This window comes from Carcharodon carcharias, chromosome 5, assembly GCF_017639515.1.
Source record: "Carcharodon carcharias isolate sCarCar2 chromosome 5, sCarCar2.pri, whole genome shotgun sequence".
Taxonomy (NCBI): Eukaryota; Metazoa; Chordata; class Chondrichthyes; order Lamniformes; family Lamnidae; genus Carcharodon; species Carcharodon carcharias.
The window spans coordinates 72,000,832-72,020,166 of NC_054471.1; the positions used below are offsets into that span (position 1 = coordinate 72,000,832).

The 19,335-nt window shown below is 41.6% G+C and overlaps 1 protein-coding gene across 4 annotated transcripts in view; it reads left to right on the plus strand.

The window, feature by feature from the left end:
* Positions 1 to 18,754, plus strand: part of armc1l (armadillo repeat containing 1, like) — a 69,369-nt gene extending 50,615 nt beyond the window's left edge. For all 4 annotated transcript variants that reach the window (XM_041187314.1, XM_041187315.1, XM_041187312.1 and 1 more), the window contains exons 4-7: positions 1,896 to 2,091; positions 5,219 to 5,335; positions 17,896 to 17,970; positions 18,299 to 18,754. In XM_041187314.1, the coding sequence (XP_041043248.1) occupies positions 1,896 to 2,091; positions 5,219 to 5,335; positions 17,896 to 17,970; positions 18,299 to 18,490 (580 nt within the window). In that variant the 3' untranslated portion in view covers positions 18,491 to 18,754. The remainder of the gene's footprint in view (positions 1 to 1,895; positions 2,092 to 5,218; positions 5,336 to 17,895; positions 17,971 to 18,298) is intronic.
* Positions 18,755 to 19,335: the final 581 nt, after the last annotated feature.

The following is a 19,335-nucleotide window of genomic DNA, read 5'->3' on the forward strand; positions in this document are numbered from 1 at the left end:
TGTCCTCGGATGACTGAACAGGCCAATCCTGGAGCAACACACGTCTTTGGCCATAGATGACAAGAGTTGCCATGAGCAAAGGGGGTTCTTGAGCCAGGGTTCTGGTCTCCTTCCTCTTTCATCACTCTCTGCAGCAGAGTTTGTGCTATCAGTTTCCGCCTGTATTGTGCGGCTTGTTGGATGAGATGCTACCACCTGGCATGGTTTGCAGCATGTTCCTCCCACGCATCAATGTCAATTTGTCCCCTTTTCAATGAGGTCTTCACAGTATCCTTAAAATCCGCTGTCCTCCTTGAGATCGGATGTCATCCTTATGTTGTGAAAAGAGGATTTGCTTCGGAAGCTGATTATTTGGCATGCGGATGCAGTGTCAAAACCAGCAGATGCTGGAGGAAATAGCTTTGCTGAGGATGCTGGAGTTTGTTCACCTGTTTTGCCACTTGACTTTGAGTATCCAGGGGAGACACTGCTGGTGGAAACTCTCCAGTGCCCGGATGTGTCCCAAGTCTCACTGTCATAAAGAAGGGTGGTGACAACAACAGCATTATAAACTAAAGCCTTTGTCCTCATTTGGTTATCTCAGTTGTGCAAATTTGGGAAGGCTGCACTGGCACAGCTGATTCTGTGCTGGATCTCCTCTTCAACAGTGACCTTTTGAGAAAGGTAGTTGCTGAGATATGGGCAGTGTCCAATGACTTCTAAGTCTCTCCATTAATAACAGTAGCCAGAGATGTAGGTACTTGTCTGGGGGAGGGGCTGGTGGAGGATTTTAATGAATGACAGACCAACCCTTTTATATGTGGAGAGGTTGAGAGTGATCTGAATGTCTCTTGCAGTGTCGAGCACAACTGTGCAGTCGTCAGCATATTGGATATGCTGGAGGGTCATCTTAGTCTTGGTGCCTACCCTGCCGAGGTTGAGAAGCCTCCCATCAAGTCAAAATTCAGCCATGACCCTGTGTTGGTCACAAATGAGTACATGACAAGGCTGAGGTAAATAATGAAGAAAGTTAGCACAATCACACAAACTTGCTTGATGTCCATCCGCATACGAAAGGGCCTAGTCTCCAATCCGTTGCAAAGGATGATTGTTGTCATACCGTCATGCAGGAGTTGCAGAATAGTAACAAATTTTGCCGGACATGAAGTCTCTGGGGGACTTTCCAAAGGGAAAGAAGAATTACTGCAAAATCCAGTAGATAAATTCTATTTTTAGGTTCTCTTTTTTTCCTGGCAAGGTCCACGTGATTATGTTGAAAAATGAGTGGAATAAGGATAAACACAAAGAAGCTGAAGTGAAAACGATGCAGAAGGTTTCACTTATATGTTGGTCTTTGTGCATATGTGCAGGCTTATGTGTGCAGATGTCTATAGATCTGGCTGTTAGATTATCAAAAGACACTGAAAATTGACCAGGATTAATATTTAGAAGTGTCATTCTTGATCTTGACACACACAAAAAATGGCTGGGTGTACTGTCTGATCTTTGCATACCGCTTTTCATGTTTGCATTTGAGATTTTTTTTCTCTCATGCTCAACTTTCTTTTTGGTCTTCATTTCGCGCATCATCTATAATTGAGGGTATGAACACGTGTGCTCCATTACAATTCTAAAACTAGCTAAAAGGAAATGTGTGAGATTAGACTTTTATTTTCCATTCTTCCTCCTAAGAAAGTAGGTGGCCTCTGATTTTTCATTTTCCCCTCTGAGAAAATATCTGACCTGTGTTGGTACACTCCACTGAAGTGATGTTGGGATTACTGTATGTGGCTAACATGTATTGTATGCATGCTGATTTTTATTCACCAAAGCCTAGAACAAGCTGCTCTTTATTTCTTTATTAAAGAAATTGTGAAAATGTAATGCTTAACTTGCATAATTATCCATTTTTGTAGCAGGGATCACACATCAGAAGGCATCAGGATTTTAGCAACTGAAATTTATGAACTGTTGAAGAAGCCTATGCAGACTGCCAAAGTGAGAAATAATAATTTTCGCAGAACAAAAAAAATGCCGCAGCAGTTTTTCATTAACAGCACAAACAAGAGAGCAAAAACAATCACACTACAAATAGACGGACTGCATAACATGGTGAGAATACAGAAATTTTAATGATGGGTTTGTGGAAAATATGCAAATCCCACCAAAATATTTTTGTTTACTCTCCGCCAATTTTTTTCCTCATACCTGAACGTACTGACTTGGTTTCACAGATGCCAGTTACCCTCTAGTATGTCAGCTTAGTCATGATTCATATAAAAACCTCCAATGGCGTAAGTGGACAGGAGATTCGACTACAGTGATTATCACATCCAAGCTTGATCCTGATTTTCCCCTGTATCCATTTTCTTGTGCATCCAACAGAAGTTGCTGGATAGCGACCTAGGACAATTTTCTCCTCTGCTAAAGAGTGGTACTGAGGATAATTGGAATGTTCCTTTTGCAGCCCTCACCGATGGCCATGAATTGTGGCTGAACTAATTCGGGTCACCAGGGAAGCTGAATTGAATATTATCTGATCCAAATATAGGAGATTTCTGTTGATCCTGGGAACATAATACATAATTTTTTAAAAAGTTAATATATCTTGTGGATTTTTAGATTGCTGATATAAAATGTGGTCTTGTGGGTTTTGACCTTAATCACTTTGTAATTAATAATTGGGTCTTTTAGATAAAGGGGGAGGCGATGGCATAGTGGTATTGTGGCTGGACTAGTAATCCAGAGACCTGAGCAGCCGGGTTCAAATCCCGCCACGGCCGATGGTGGAATTTGAGTTCAATAAAAATCTGGAATTAAAAGTCTAATTTTGACCATGAAACCATTGTCGATTGTTGTAAAAACCCATCTGGGTAACTAATGTCCTTTAGGGAAGGAAATCGGTCCTTACCTGGTCTGGCCTACTTGTGACTCCAGACCCAGAGCAATGTGGTTGACTCCTAAATGCCCCAGAACAAGGGATGGGCAATAAATGCTGGCCGTAGCCAGCGAAGCACACTTCCTGTGAATGAATAAAAAAAAAATAAACATTTTATGGAGACTTAAGGCAGGATTTTCTGGCCCTGTCATGACGGGACCCACCATGGGAGATTTTGCCAGACCAGATGATCTCAGCTGTGGGCGGGGCCAGAAAATTCCACCCTTAAACTTGAAGGTATTATTAGATGGTGTGCAAATTTTTCTGTGTGTAGGTACAAATTTTTTTTTTAGTACACAGGAGTGTTGTAGATTGTTCGGAGAAGCATATGAAGGATGATTCACAACATGTTTACTAAAAGAGAATCACAGCTCTGGCTCAGTGGTAGCAACCTTAAGCCACTAAGTCAGAAGACTGTAAGCTCAAGTTCCCCCACAGATAAATCTGTAATCTAGACTGGTACTTATGCAGAACCAACAGAGTGCCCCATCTATGGTGCCCCGTCTGCCTTTCAGGTAAACTAAAAAAGATCCCGTGGTACTGCTCAAAGAGAAGTGGGCAGTTCTCTTGGTGTCCTAGCCAATATTGTCTTGTTGGCAAATTTGCTGCCACATTTTTATATTACCACAATTACTATACTTAAAGGAACTTCATTGCCTGTAAAATTCTATGGGATGACTTGAAGGTCGTAAAAAGTGATACATAAACGCAAGCTCTTTGACTTACAGGGTTTTCTATAAGGGTTTATGAACCTTTTTTTAATAACTAGATATTGTGAATAATTTTCCAATTCCTAGTCCAAGCAGAGACCGTTTTGCCAACCAGCAATGCAGATCCTAAATTCAGGTGTACATGATTTTCTGACCATCAACGTTAGTGGTCAGAAAATCATACATAGGGCAGAATTTTGCCCTTGGTGGGCGTGCGGGTCCCACTGGCTTGGCGGCAAGTGGACAGCCGACCCCCCCACCACCAAAATGGGGCCTGCTGCCATTTTGAGTGGGTGGGCCAATTAAGGCCCACCCAGCGGCCTGCCTGACAGGAAGCGCTATGCGCTTCCTGTGCAGGGGAAAGGAGGGAATCCCCAGCTGTCAAAGTGCGCTCTTTCGTGCATGCGCACGAAAGAGCGCACTGCTCCCTGAGCCAGGGAGATTACTGACAGTCCAGAAAACTTTAAAAATAGAAAAATTAAAAAATTATTAACATGTCCCCCTCATGTGACAATGTCACTCGAGATGGGACATATTAATAAATATCAAATAAAATGTATTAAAGTTTTTAAAAATGGATATCCCACCAGTGGATGAGGTTTCATGCGTTATCAGAAGCCTGCTGGGGCTCCTGGCCTGCCCGCCAGCCTTAAGGTTGGAAGGGCAGGTCTTTAATTATCTTAATTACTCTGTCAATGGCCTCAATTGCTCCCGAAGTCATCCCGCATCATTTTCCCATCGACGAGCGGGCCCCACCCCCAGATCGCCGACAGGAAAATTCTGGCCATAGTGGAAATAAATAGACATACATCGTTCTTGTCATTATATAAATCTACAACTAGATCAAAAAAGCTACATGGTTCTTGTCATTATATAAATCTACAACTAGATCAAAAAAGCTACATGGTTCTTGTCATTATATAAATCTACAACTAGATCAAAAAAGCTACATGGTTCTTGTCATTATATAAATCTACAGCTAGATCAAAAAAGCTACATGGTTCTTGTCATTATATAAATCTACAACTAGATCATAATAGCATTCAACAATTTTTAAAATTAGTTTCCTCTCCTAGTGTCAAAGTAAAGTGAATATGATTCACAATAATAAAAGTTACAGGCATGCTTTTGGTAAATTATGTTCTTGATAAATTATTCAGTGGTAAAGGCGATATTCTGGGAGTAGTCTCCTATGAGAGACTAACTTAAAATGTGTAGAATTACTTAAACCAATGGAGAAAACAGTCATTCTTAAGGCATTCTTAATACTAGACACCAGTAACAGAGGAACGGTACCTTGACTTGAGTTTACTTGCACACTTCAGATTTTAAGTTTCTAAAAATGTATGCCACTTGTTGAAAATCAGCATAAATTGTTTATTAGCATTCACTGAGGTACTCTGGTGACAGTAAAAAAGTGGAAATTGGTGTCAGTTTCTGAATCCGAATAATTAATGATTAAATTCAGAGGCTGGGCTTCCTACAAGTGATACCGTTCTTCAATAATTCATTGTGTCTCATATCTAATTTTATTTTATGGTGGAGAAATGAAAATAGTGTAAATTGTAACCTTTTTTGTAATATTATGCAGGACAACCGAAATATCTGTGAAGAAGCTTTATTACAAGTTAATGGTGTTATTAGCTTTACATTTCAAATGGCTCTTCAGCGTTGTGTTATCAGAATCTATTCTGATCTTAAAATTGAGGTGAGGATTTTAAGAACCTTCTATGTGATGTTGGATTTGTATGCATGATTGTTACCAATGCTAATATCTGTATTGATGACCAATGCACATGTAAAGAAGCAATAACTACATATGCTTCTTTGATCAGATACGACCAAGTTCATATACCAGGAGGATAGTGGAGATTTGGAACTCACTGCCTGAAACCCTCATGACATTTAAAAAATACTTGGATATGCACTGAAGTTATGTAATCTACACATCTGGACAGTGGGATTAGGCCATATAGTCCTATTTTAGCTAGCACAGACAAGATGGGCTGAATGGCCTCCTTTGCTGCTGTACATTTTCTATTATGAAGCCCTGCCATTTAAAATGGAAGCCTTGTTTATTTATGTGAAAATATTTAGAATACTATATGCTGAAGATGTTCTTGGTATGGAATGTAAGGGAAATGAAAAGAGTAATTGAATTTGATAAATTGCTTAAGTTCTCTTGGTACATTGTATGTAACAATGTAGGAGAGAAATCAAAAACAATTAGGAAGGCAAAGAGGAACTACAAAGTTAACTTATCAAGGAACATAAACAAAATAAGAAAGTTAGGATGGGAATAGGGCTACGAAGGGATGGTCAGGATAAAGTCATAGGCAGCAATAGCAAAATGGGTTACATATTAAATAATTACTATGCCACTCTATTTACCAGGGAAACAGATCAGGTGGACATGGCACCGGAAGATGAGATTAGACATGATATAACCATTTAAATTAAAAAGAGAAACTTTACATTTATTAAACTCAGATAATGCCCCTGATCCAAATGGATTGCATCCATGCATTTTACAAGAATCTAGGAAAGAGATGGCAAAGGTGCTATTACAGACACACAATAATTAGTTTGAAAAGGTTGCAATGCTAGAATACTTTTGGATAGCTGACATCTATCTCCCTTCTTAAAAAGAGGTATAATGTGCCCAGAGAACTATAAAACTATTTATAGAAGAAAATAGAAAAAGGTTTAGAAACTAAAAAAATAAACACTAAATAGTCAACATGAATTTCAAACTGTAAAGGCTTACTTAACCAGCCTCATTGAATTCTTCAAGGACATAACAGATGCAGTAGGTGTATTGTATCTAGATTTTCAAATTGCCTTTGCTTAGTCACTACATGATAGAGTAATAAATAAAGCCAGAGTCACACAGGAACAGACCATTTAGACCCTTAAGGCTGTTTCTCAATTCAGTGAGCTCATGGCTGATCTGCAACCCAATTCTGTATACCCATCTTTACCCCAATTCCCTTAATATCTTTGGTGAACAAAAATCTGTCAATCTCAGATTAAAAATTTACAATTGATCTAGCATAAATTGCCCTTTGTGGTAAAGAGTTCCAAACTTCTACCTGAAGCATAACATCTACTTCCTTGTATTCTAGTTTCTACATATCAAGGCCAGCATTCCATTAGCCTTTTTGATTATTTTCTTTAGCTGTCATGACATTTTAATGATCTGTGTACTTGGACCTCCACTGTTTATAGCTTTCCACCATTTGGAAATCAGACTGTCCTGGCTTTTTTAGGTCCAAAGTAATTGATCTCACATTTACCCTTATTGAAATCCATTTGTCACAATTTTGCTCATTCCCTTATTCTATTAATACTTTTGTAATTTTTGCTTCTTTCTACACTGCTTACAATGTCATCTATCTTTGTGTCACCAGCATATTTAGGTACGTAGCTTCCTATTCCATTATCTAAATTATTAATAAATATAGTGAATAGTTCTGCCTCCAAACAGATCCTTGTGGCACAGCACTAATTGCATCCTGCCAATTTAGAGTATCTGCCAATTATCCTTACCCTGTTTCCTGTCACTCAGCCAATTTCCTAACCAGGTCAATTATTGCCTTCAATTCCAGGAACTTCAACTTTTAGCTAACAGTCTGTTATGTGGGACTTTAGTTAAATGCTTTGTAGAAGTCCATATAAATAACATTCATAGGCATTCTCCTATCCACTACTTGAATCACTTCTTCAAAAAATTCAATCAGATTCATGAGGCATGTCCTACCCTTTACAAATCAATGCTGAGTCTCTCTAATCAGCTGAAAGTTTTTAAGGTATTCAACCGCCCTATCCTTAATTGTAGACTCCAGCAATTTTAGACAACAGATGTTAGGCTAACTGGTCTATAAGTCCCTGATTTCCCTCTGTCACCTTTCTAAAGTGGCAGTGACATGTGCAATTTTCTGATCTAAAAGAACGGTTCCTGAGCCAAGAGAACTTTGGAAGATTATATTTAGGGTCTCTGCAATGTTCTTGTCTACTTCTTTTAAAACATGTGGTGGAAACCATCTGGTCCTAGGAATTTTCAACTCTTTAGCACTGGAGCAGGTGGAGTCAGGGGACAATTAACAATGGTTAGCTAACTGGCTGAAAGACAGAAAGCAGACAGTAGGGCAGTGCTTCCCAAGTTTCTTCCCAGTGTGACCCCATTTTAATGCCTCAGACATCGTGTGATCCAGGGGGTGGGTAAGCTTCAGCTGCTGGGGGGTTGGGGGGGGTGGAAGGAGTTCAGCGTGATGTTAAGTGTTTAAGCTACAGGGTTTTAATAAAAAATACCTACCTTTTCACAGCCATTTTTGCAGCAGGAATCAAGCCTCACGGACCTGTTAGACTACACCTACCACTAGGAAAAAAAGTGACCTTGCAGCTATTAGCATTCAGTCTGAGCTCCACGACAGCCAGAGCTTGTGACCCCAAAATTTCATCTTGTGACCCACAGTTGAAAAGCCCTGCAGTGAGGGTAAAAGCTAGTTATTCAGAGTGGTAGAAGGAAGGAGCTGGAATCCCACAAGGATCAGTGCTGGGACCACTTTTGTTCATAATTTATATGAATGATTTAGACTTTGAAATCAGCAATACAATTTCTAAATTTGTGGAGAACATCAAATTGGGAGGCATGGTCAACACTGAGGAGGACTACAACAAATTACAAGAAGACATTAATAAACTCGAAGAATGAGCATATAACTGGTAATTGAATTTAAAAAGAGATGTGTCTTGTGAGAAAAATATGAAGATCACAAATTACTTGGAAAATGAGAATCAAAATGGTGTTGAGGACTAAAGGATCTGGGTATACAATGCACATCACTAAAAATTGTCATGTAGGTCAGGCCATGATGAAAGCAAACCAAACATGAGTTTATTTCTAGAAGGATAGAACTGAAAAGTAGAGAAGTTATGCTAAACTTACTTGGAGTATTGAGTGCAGTTCTTGGCATCATATTCTAAAAAGGAGAAAGAGGCAGTGGAAAGGGTGCAGAGAAGATTTACAAGGATAATATCAGAACTGCAAGGATTTACCTACCAAGCAGGCTGAATAATTGAGTTGAGTTGTAGAGGTACAACAAAAGGGAGAATAAACAAGCATACAAGGAAGGAATAGAAGGTTATGCTAATAAAAGTTCAATGAAGAAGGACGGAAGAAGGCATGAGAGGAGCAGAAATGCTGGCATGGACTGGTTGGGTCAAATTGCCTGTTTCCATGTTGTATATTCTAAGTAATTGTGCGATGTGATGTCACCAACATCCACCATATATTCCATGGTCATCTCGTGTTCTGTAACATTTACTGTGATGCATTTGTTAATCATACGGAGTCTAGTGGCACACTGCCATCATCTGATCAGACAATTGCATTGTACAATGTAATTTATAATTGAAGTTAAAGAGAAGGAAAATTGGGTGGGGTGTATAATGCATGGCTGCTCTGCTACTGCCCCTTTTATGTTTGCATCAAAGTTGAATTTCATTACTGCAACCCCCATCCCACGCTGCCCCCAGTTAACGACAAGCTTCAATATAATGAGCCTCTTTGTTTTATATATAATTTGCAGTGTTTTACTTTCCTGCAATTACGCAATGCCATACTAAGAATGGCCTTTTAATGGGAATTCCTTTAAAACTTCCCTTTTTTAATTCAATGTCCATCCTGCTTTTAAAAGGAGTAAAAGACTTGCATTTGTATAACGCCACTGAATGTCTCAAAGCGCTTTACAACCAATCAAGACTGCAGACAGATCTAGAAGGATGAGGAGAGATAGTTTGCTACAATCAGGATATGATTTGTGACTGTGGGGGTGTTGCAGTGTTGTAGCAGAGATGGAAAGCTGATTGGAGTATTTCAAACATCAAGTTACAGGATGATTGAGCACAGATTTGAGAGAGGACAACACCGTTTGAGGACTCGAGGAAAGGGAGGTTGGAGATGTGATAGTTTGCTAGGACAGGTTGAAGATGGGAGATAACCTGCATTGCTATTCTGCCCTCAACATGGTAAAACATTCTAAGGCGCTTTACAGGAGTGTTATCAAACAAAAATTTGAAGGGTATGGGGCAGGAACTAGGTCTCATTAACAAGCTAACGTGGATCAAAACCATTAGGAAAGAATAGCTATTTTTGGAACATAAAATTAAGGAATAGGATAGCAGGAAATTTGACTAGGGTTCATGACAAATGGAAGCTTAAAAAAATAAGATTATGCCGAATCCTGCAATATTTCTTTAGCAATCTCTTGTCAGGTCAATGTCCAGCAAAATAAAACCATTAAAGTTATTTTACAACTGGCAACTAAATATCCCTGGTTATAGAATCTTCAGACACGAAAGAGTAGGAGATAAAAAAGGAGGGGGCTAGCACTAATGGTTAAAGAATCAATCCAGTTGTGAGAAGGGATGATATACTAAATGGGTCAACAAACGAGGCTTTATGGATTGAGCTTAGAAATAAAAAAGGGGCAGTCACTCTACTGGGAGTATACTACAGACCCCCAAATAGTGCAAGGGAGATAGAGGAACAAATATGTGGGCAAATTTCTGCTTGTAAGAATAAGAGAGCAATAATAGTAGGAGACTTCAGCTACCCTAATATCAATTGGGATTCAAACAATATAAGGGGCACTGAGGGAGAAAAATTAATGCAGTGTGTCCAGGAAAAATTTTTCAACCAATTAGTGACAAACCCAACGAGAGGAGATGCAATTCTAGACCTAGTCTTGGGGAACAAAGAAGGGCAAGTGGGTGAAGTGACAGTTGGCGACCATATCGGGGACAGTGATCACAATTCAGTCAGATTTAGCATTTCCGTGGAAAAGGACAGAGATAAAGCCGGAGTAAAAGTCTTAAACTGGGGGAAAGCAAATTTTGCAGAAATGAGAAGGGACTTGGCTGAGGTGGACTGGACAGCACTGCTGGAGGATAAAACAGTGGAAAACCAGTGGGAAGCACAAAAAAGCGAGACCCTAATTGTACAAAGTAGACATGTCCCTTACAAAAATAAGAGTGGTACTACCAAATCTAGACCTCCCTGGTTGTCTAGAGGAATACAGGGGAAGATCAAACAGAAGAAGAAAGCGTACAATAGATACAAAGAACTAAACACTGCAGATAGCCTAGATGAATATAAGAAGTGCAGGGACGAATTAAAAAAGGAAATCAAAGAGAGGGCATGAAAAAAGATTAGCAAGTAAAGTTAAAGCTAACCCAAAGATGTTTTACCAATACATTAATGCTAAAAGGTTAGTTAAGGAAAAAGTGGGACCTATCAAAGATGAAGATGGAAACTTGTGTGTAGATACAGAGGCTGGGGGAAGGGTTTTTAATGAATATTTTGTCTCCTTGTTTACGAAGGAAAGGGAGGATGTAGATATAGTAGTCCAGGAGGAACACTGCGAGATATTGGACGGGATAGTCATAAAGAGAGAGGAAGTATTCAAAGGGTTGAAATCCTTAAAAGTTGCTAAGTCACCAGGGCCAGATGGATTGTTTCCGAGGCTGCTGAAGGAAGTCAGGGAGGAGATAGCAGATGCTCTGAGGATGGTTTTCCAATCTTCACTAGATACAGGGAAGGTACCGGAGGACTGGAGAAATGCAAACGTAGGTCCATTATTTAAAAAGGGATCAAAGGAAATGCCAAACAATTATAGGCCAGTTAGTCTTATATCGGTGGTGAGCAAATTAGTAGAATCAATCCTGAGAGATAGGATTAACTGCCATGTGGAAAGGCATGGACTAGTCAGGGATGGTCAGCGTGGATTTGTTAAAGGAAGGTCTTGCCTCACAAATTTGATTGAATTCTTTGAGGAAGTGACAATAAGGGTTGATGTAGGTAGTGCAGTGGATGTTGTGTACATGGATTTTAGTAAGGCATTTGACAAGCTCCCAGATGGCAGATTGGTCAGGAAAGTAAAAGCCCATAGGATTCCGGGTAATGTGGCAAACTGGATAAAAGGTCGGCTTTGTAACAGGAAACAAAGGGTAATGGTCGATGGATGCCCTTGCGAATGGAAAGTTGTCTCAAGTGGTGTTCCACAGGGCTCGCTGTTGGGACCCTTACTGTTTGTGTTATATATTAATGATTTGGACGTGAACATGGGGAGCAAGATTCAGAAATTTGCAGATGACACAAAGATTGGCCGAGTAGTGGATAGTGTAGAGGATAGCCATAATCTGCAAAACGATATAGATGGGTTGGTGGAGTGGGCGGTAAAGTGGCAGATAGATTTTAACATAGAGAAGTGTGAGGTCATACACTTAAGGAGGTCAAACAGTTACAGGGATTACAAAATAAATGGGAATATACTAAGAGAGGTAGATGAAGTGAGAGATCTTGGCATACAAGTACACAGGTCCCTGAAGGCAGCAGTTCAAGTAGACAAGGTTGTAAAGAAAGCATATGGAATGCTTTCCTTCATTGGCAGAGGTATAGAATATAAAAGTAAGGATATAATGTTGGAATTGTATAAAACACTGGTGAGGCACAACTGCAGTTCTGGTCACCACATTACAGGAAGGACGTATTAGCTCTGGAGAGAGCGTAAAGGAGGTTTACAAGAATGTTGCCAGGGTTAGAAAAGTGTAGTTACGAGGAGAGATTGGATAGGTTGGTAAAAACAAAAAAACTGCGGATGCTGGAAATCCAAAACAAAAACAGAAGTACCTGGAAAAACTCAGCAGGTCTGGCAGCATCGGCGGAGAAGAAAAGAGTTGACGTTTCGAGTCCTCATGACCCTTCGACAGAACTTGAGTTCGAGTCCAAGAAAGAGTTGAAATATAAGCTGGTTTAAGGTGTGTGTGTGGGGGGCGGAGAGATAGAGAGAGAGAGAGGTGGAGGGGGGGGTGTGGTTGTAGGGACAAACAAGCAGTGATAGAAGCAGATCATCAAAAGATGTGAACGACAATAGTACAATAGAACACATAGGTGTTAAAGTTATAGTTGGTGATATTATCTAAATGAATGTGCTAATTAAGAATGGATGGTAGGGCACTCAAGGTATAGCTCTAGTGGGGTTTTTTTTTAATTTTTTTTTTAAATAATGGAAATAGGTGGGAAAAGGAAAATCTTTATAATTTATTGGAAAAAAAAGGAAGGGGGAAACAGAAAGGGGGTGGGGATGGGGGAGGGAGCTCACGACCTAAAGTTGTTGAATTCAATATTCAGTCCAGAAGGCTGTAAAGTGCCTAGTCGGAAGATGAGGTGTTGTTCCTCCAGTTTGCATTGGGCTTCACTGGAACAATGCAGCAAGCCAAGGACAGACATGTCCCTACAACCACACCCCCCCACTCCACCTCTCTCTCTCTCTATCTCTCCGCCCCCCACACACACACCTTAAACCAGCTTATATTTCAACTCTTTCTTGGACTCGAACTCAAGTTCTGTCGAAGGGTCATGAGGACTCGAAACGTCAACTCTTTTCTTCTCCGCCGATGCTGCCAGACCTGCTGAGTTTTTCCAGGTAATTCTGTTTTTGTTTTGGGTTTCCAGCATCCGCAGTTTTTTTGTTTTTATCTCTGTGTTTAATTGACTGCCACTGCTCTTCAAGAAATGCCTACCTCCTTGAAGAAGTTCTGTTCCTTTCTGCGACAAGATTTCCGTATCTCTCTGTTGCCTTGCTCACCTTCCTTGCCTTCCATTTCCCTCCTGGTGTTTGACAAGGTGTTTACTAAAACCCGCTTTCACAGCCATATCTCCTTTCTCAGTGACTGTCTCCGTCTCCGACTTACCCCACATGGATTTCAACTGAAATTCCACCCCTCATGTTTCGAACCCACCCAGGATTACAGGTATCTCCGGGACATAAAACGTTTCTCGGACTGCTGTTCCCATCACATTCTGAAATCCACACTCAGTGCCATGCGCCGCCATATGAACACACTCGACCTCTCCCTCCAGCAGCACCGCCGTACCCTTTTTCAAAGCTGCGCGTGCCCCCAGTTTCATTTTATCCTTCGGCTCATCCGACGCCTCAACAAGAAACTTTTTCTCTTTCTCTCAAGTGCTAAGGAACGCAAGCTCCAAGAACTCATCGACACCAACACCCATCTAGGACCCTCCACCCCTGCCTGTCCCTCCGTCCCCACCCTTTCTTCCAATCCCAACCCCAGCCGTGTACTCACTATACCCCCTGACCTTCCCCTCTCCGATGCTGAACGTTCAGTGCTCAGCAAAGTACTTAGTTTCATACCCTTACACCCTCACCTCAATGAATTTCGGGCTCGGCATGATACTGAACTCTTCTTCCGCCGTCTTCGTCTCCGGACTCACTTCTTTGGGCAGGAGTCCTCTCCCAGTTCAACAGATCCTTTTACCCATCTCCAATATTCTCCCTCCACCTGGACCCCTCCCTCTGGATTCTTACCTTCTCTCGATCTTTTCATTGAGAACTGTCGGCACGACATTAGTCGTCTCAATTTCTCTGCTCCTCTCACCCATTCTAACCTGTCTCTCTCTGAACTTACTGCACTCCATTCTCTCAGGTCCAACCCTGACATTGTCATCAAACCCGCTGACAAGGGTGGTGCTGTTGTCGTCTGGCGCACTGACCTCTACCTCGCGGAGGCTGAGCGTCAACTCGCAGACACTTCCTCCTACCTCTCCCTGGACCATGACCCCACCACTGAACATCAAGCCATTGTTTCCAGGACTGTCACTGACCTCATCTCCTCTGGGGATCTCCCTCCCACAGCTTCCAACCTGATAGTTGCCCAACCTCGGACGGCCCGCTTCTATCTCCTACCCAAAATCGACAAACAGAACTGCCCCGGTAGACCGATCGTCTCAGCTTGCTCCTGCCCCACAGAACTCATTTCTCGTTATCTTGACTCCCTTCTCTCTCCCCTTGTCCAGTCCCTTCCCACCTACATCCGTGATTCCTCTGACACCTTAGGTCACATCAACAATTTCCAGTTCCCTGGCCCCAGCCGCTTCCTCTTCACCATGGACGTCCAATCCCTCTACACCTCCATCCCCCACCAGGATGGTCTGAGGGCCCTTAGCTTCTTCCTCGAACAGAGGCCCGAACAATCCCCATCCACCACTACTCTCCTCCGTCTGGCTGAACTTGTTCTCACGCTGAACAATTTCTCCTTCAACTCCTCTCACTTCCTCCAAATAAAAGGTGTGGCTATGGGTACCCGCATGGGCCCCAGCTATGCCTGTCTCTTTATGGGGTATGTGGAACATTCCTTGTTGCAGTCCTACTCCGGCCCCCTTCCACAACTCTTTCTCCGGTACATCGATGATTACTTCGGTGCCGCTTCATGCTCTCGTCAGGACTTGGAAAAATTTATTAATTTTGCTTCCAATCTCCACCCCTCCATCATTTTCACGTGGTCCATCTCTGACACTTCCCTTCCCTTCCTTGACCTCTCTGTCTCAATCTCTGGTGATAGACTGTCCACCAATATCCATTACAAACCCACCGACTCCCACAGCTATCTCGACTACAGCTCCTCACACCCCGCTTCCTGTAAGGACTCCATCCCATTCTCTCAGTTCCTTCGCCTCCGTCGCATCTGTTCCGATGATGCTACCTTCAAAAACAGTTCCTCTGACATGTCCTCCTTCTTCCTTAACCGAGGTTTTCCACCCACGGTCGTTGACAGGGCCCTCAACCGTGTCCGGCCCATCTCCCGCGCATCCGCCCTCACGCCTCCCAGAAACATGATAGAGTCCCCCTTGTCCTCACTTATCACCCCACCAGCCTCCGCATTCAAAGGATCTTCCTCCGCCATTTCCGTCAACTCCAGCATGATGCCACCACCAAACACATCTTCCCTTCACCCCCCTTATCGGCATTCCGTAGGGATTGCTCCCTCCGGGACACCCTGGTCCACTCCTCCATCACCCTCTACTCCTCAACCCCCTCCTATGGCACCACCCCATGCCCATGCAAAAGATGCAACACCTGCCCCTTCACTTCCTCTCTCCTCACCGTCCAAGGACCCAAACACTCCTTTCAAGTGAAGCAGCATTTCACTTGCATTTCCCCCAACTTAGTCTACTGCATTCGTTGCTCCCAATGTGGTCTCCTCTACATTGGAGAGATCAAACGTAAACTGGGCGACGGCTTTGCAGAACACCTGCGGTCTGTCTGCAAGAATGACCCAAACCTCCCTGTCGCTTGCCATTTTAACACTCCACCCTGCTCTCTTGCCCACATGTCTGTCCTTGGCTTGCTGCATTGTTCCAGTGAAGCCCAACGCAAACTGGAGGAACAACACCTCATCTTCCGACTAGGCACTTTACAGCCTTTCGGACTGAATATTAAATTCAACAACTTTAGGTCGTGAGCTCCCTCCCCCATCCCCACCCCCTTTCTGTTTCCCCCTTCCTTTTTTTTCCAATAAATTATAAAGATTTTCCTTTTCCCAACTATTTCCATTATTTAAAAAAAAATAAAAAAAAAAACCCACTAGAGCTATACCTTGAGTGCCCTACCATCCATTCTTAATTAGCACATTCGTTTAGATAATATCACCAACTATAACTTTAACACCTATGTGTTCTATTGTACTATTGTCGTTGACATCTTTTGATGATCTGCTTCTATCACTGCTTGTTTGTCCCTACAACCACAACCCCCCCACGTCTCTCTCTCTCTATCTCTCCGCCCCCCACACACACACACCATAAACCAGCTTATATTTCAACTCCTTCTTGGACTCGAACTCAAGTTCTGTCAAAGGGTCATGAGGACTCGAAACGTCAACTCTTTTCTTCTCCGCCGATGCTGCCAGACCTGCTGAGTTTTTCCAGGTAATTCTGTTTTTGTTTTGGATAGGTTGGGGTTATTTTCCTTGGAACAAAGAAGCTGAGAGGTGACTTGAGGTGTACAAAATACAAAATTATAAGGGGAATAGATAGACTGGACAGGATAAAATTGTTTCCCTTGGTGGAGAATTCTAGAACCAGGGGACATAGATTTAAGATAAGTGGCAGAAGGTGTAGGGGTGACATGAGGAAGATAATTTTTACGCAGAGGGTAGTGGGTATCTGGAATTCGCTGCCCAAGTTGGTGGTAGAGGCAGAAACTTTAAACTCTTTTAAAAAGTACCTGGATCTGCAGTGCTGTAAGCTGCAGGTCTATGGGCCGGGTGCAGGAAGATGGGATTAGAAAGGGCACCTGGGTGTCCTCAGGCTGGCATGGACAAGATGGGCTGAATGGCTTCCATCTGTGCTGTAACTTTTCTATGGTTCTATGGTTCTTAGGACAGGCGGCAGGTGGAGGCAATTTGCTTTGCATTGGAATTATGTAACTGGAGCAGTCCTGCATTCTTTGGCCTACATTCCAAATCAATAAGGTGCTCAACACCAACAAGACATTGCTGTGTTGCTTGAGCACAACTTTTAGTTTTTTTTAAAATAAAATATTGTGGCCTTATGAACAACACTGCCCATGAACTAACACAACAGGTTTGTGATAATGACATACTGTTTGTCGTGAAAAATATTGGCCCAAAAATTCCAGATCGTCGGAGACCAGACATATATATGCCCCAGGATGCACTTTGGCGTCCCCCAGAATTCCCAGTGCGTTGACTCCATGGGAATTGTCTGGGAAGTTTGAGCTCCAGATGGGCAATTCCCTGATCCCTGCGATCTTCCAAACAGGTTTGCAACTCTGAGTTGGAGTTGAAGATTTTGGACAATTCCAACTTACTTACCTGAATAGTTACCCAGGAAGTGTTAACCAAAAAAATCTTAGTCTAATTCCAGGGAAACTATACAACTGATGCCCCCACAACTCCACCTGACCCAATCTGACGAGCCCTTGACCCACCTCATCCACCTGCCACCCTACCCACTTGCCTGCCTTCACCCACTGACCCCACTTACCTCATCCACCCTACCCACTTGCCTCACCCATTCACTAACATTCACACTGGACATTTAAACTTACCTTACCACAGCTAGTGTCATAAAAAGGGGGCATGGCTTCTGTGCTGATTCTCTTCACTGTTCTCGGCGAGGATTCCTACTCTGCATCGTGGATTGGAAGTCAGAGCCTCCTTGACGTTTGCAGATAAGTGGGTAATTTTCTGTCTGATCAGTGCCAGGCACTGGTTCCAACTCTGATCAGAAGTTTAGGCCATTGTTTTTGATTAAATATCCTTGTGAACAGTTTGTCTTACATTTCAAGCAAATCATTTTCATTTGAAGCTCCCAAATGAAGCTGAAATTGTTTTTAACCACAACTAAACTGAATTATTTCTAATGTTTTTATTTAACATTAGTCCCTCGTTTCAGCTATTGCCACTACAAAAATACTACAAGCTCATCAAGTTGTGAAAAATGAGAGTGGAGAAGAGGTAAGATTAATATATATTAGAAAACAATTTGTCTTGGGGTACCTTTCAAGATATTTGCATGTCACATCACTAACTGCTGCATAAGCTTGGGAAGGTGCTAGTTACCATATGAACTTCTACACTTGAGTTTTATGTAACTAGCCTCCTTATCCAACATTAACTGAATATGGAAGACCAGCCAAAACGTATAAGTCAGTGTGATGCTTAATGAAAATTGTATAACTGATCATTTGCCTGTGATACGTAGATCAGTAGTTTATTAAAGCTTAATATTGAAAAATCAGGTTTAATGTTAAGTAAATATTTAATTGTATACTTTGTTTTATAGGTTGTGGTTCCTCTAAACACTGGTACTGCAAAAGTAGAACAAAATTTGAATTTGCCTGATTATCTCCCTGAAGATGAAAGCCCAGAAATAGAGCATAATAAAGCTATTTCACAAACTGGTGCAAAGGGAAACACTAATGGAACTTGGTTAAGTGCAGCTGCAAACTTTCTAACCAAAACTTTCTATTGGTAATGAGTGTCATAAAATAAGGCTTCTGATTGGAAAGTGTTTTGTATCATTTGTCTGATGTAGGCACTATTGGTGGCACATAGTCACAAATTAAACATAAAACCTAGCCAAATGTTTAAGTTTACTGAATTGTCACTTTAACTTTTTATTTGAATTCAGACACATTTTGACATATCTACTGAATTTATTTCCTGTATTCCTATTGTAACCAATTTTATTTTATTGGTTTTCCAAAAATGTTGGTAGTATTTCTTGATTAATTTTACAGGAACAGTGCTGTTGAATTGTTTAAATTTTTATAATTGGTTATAGATTGTTAGAAAAATAACAGAACCATTATGTTTCAGAATTAAAGTTGGTTTAAAATTTGTATTCTGAAATGGAATTTAAACCATATTTATAAATATTCCATTCCATTCTTATTGAATAAAGGAGCAAGCTTGATGGAGTATGGCCTACTCCTATTTATGTTCTTAACCTGGTATGAAATAATTCTTTAAATATGATTCAACATCTAAAAAACTAATAAATCTTTAATTCTAATTGGAAGAATAGCCTTTCCATTATCCCTCTACTCTGCATTAGGTCTCAATATGATCATACATCAATTCTTTTAGAGGCAGCAGACGGTCTCAAGATAATAAATATGCAAAATGAACCTTCACAATACATGTCCAACATGATTTTGAAGGGTACATAGAGGAGAATTTTCCCCCCGTCGGGCGGGAGGGGGCGCAGAGCCAATCGCCGCCCGTGATCAACGGCACACTGCCATTTTACGTGGACGGGCCAATTAAGGCGCTCCCGGTAGCACTCAGCACTACCTGTGTGGGTGGGGGGAGGAGGGA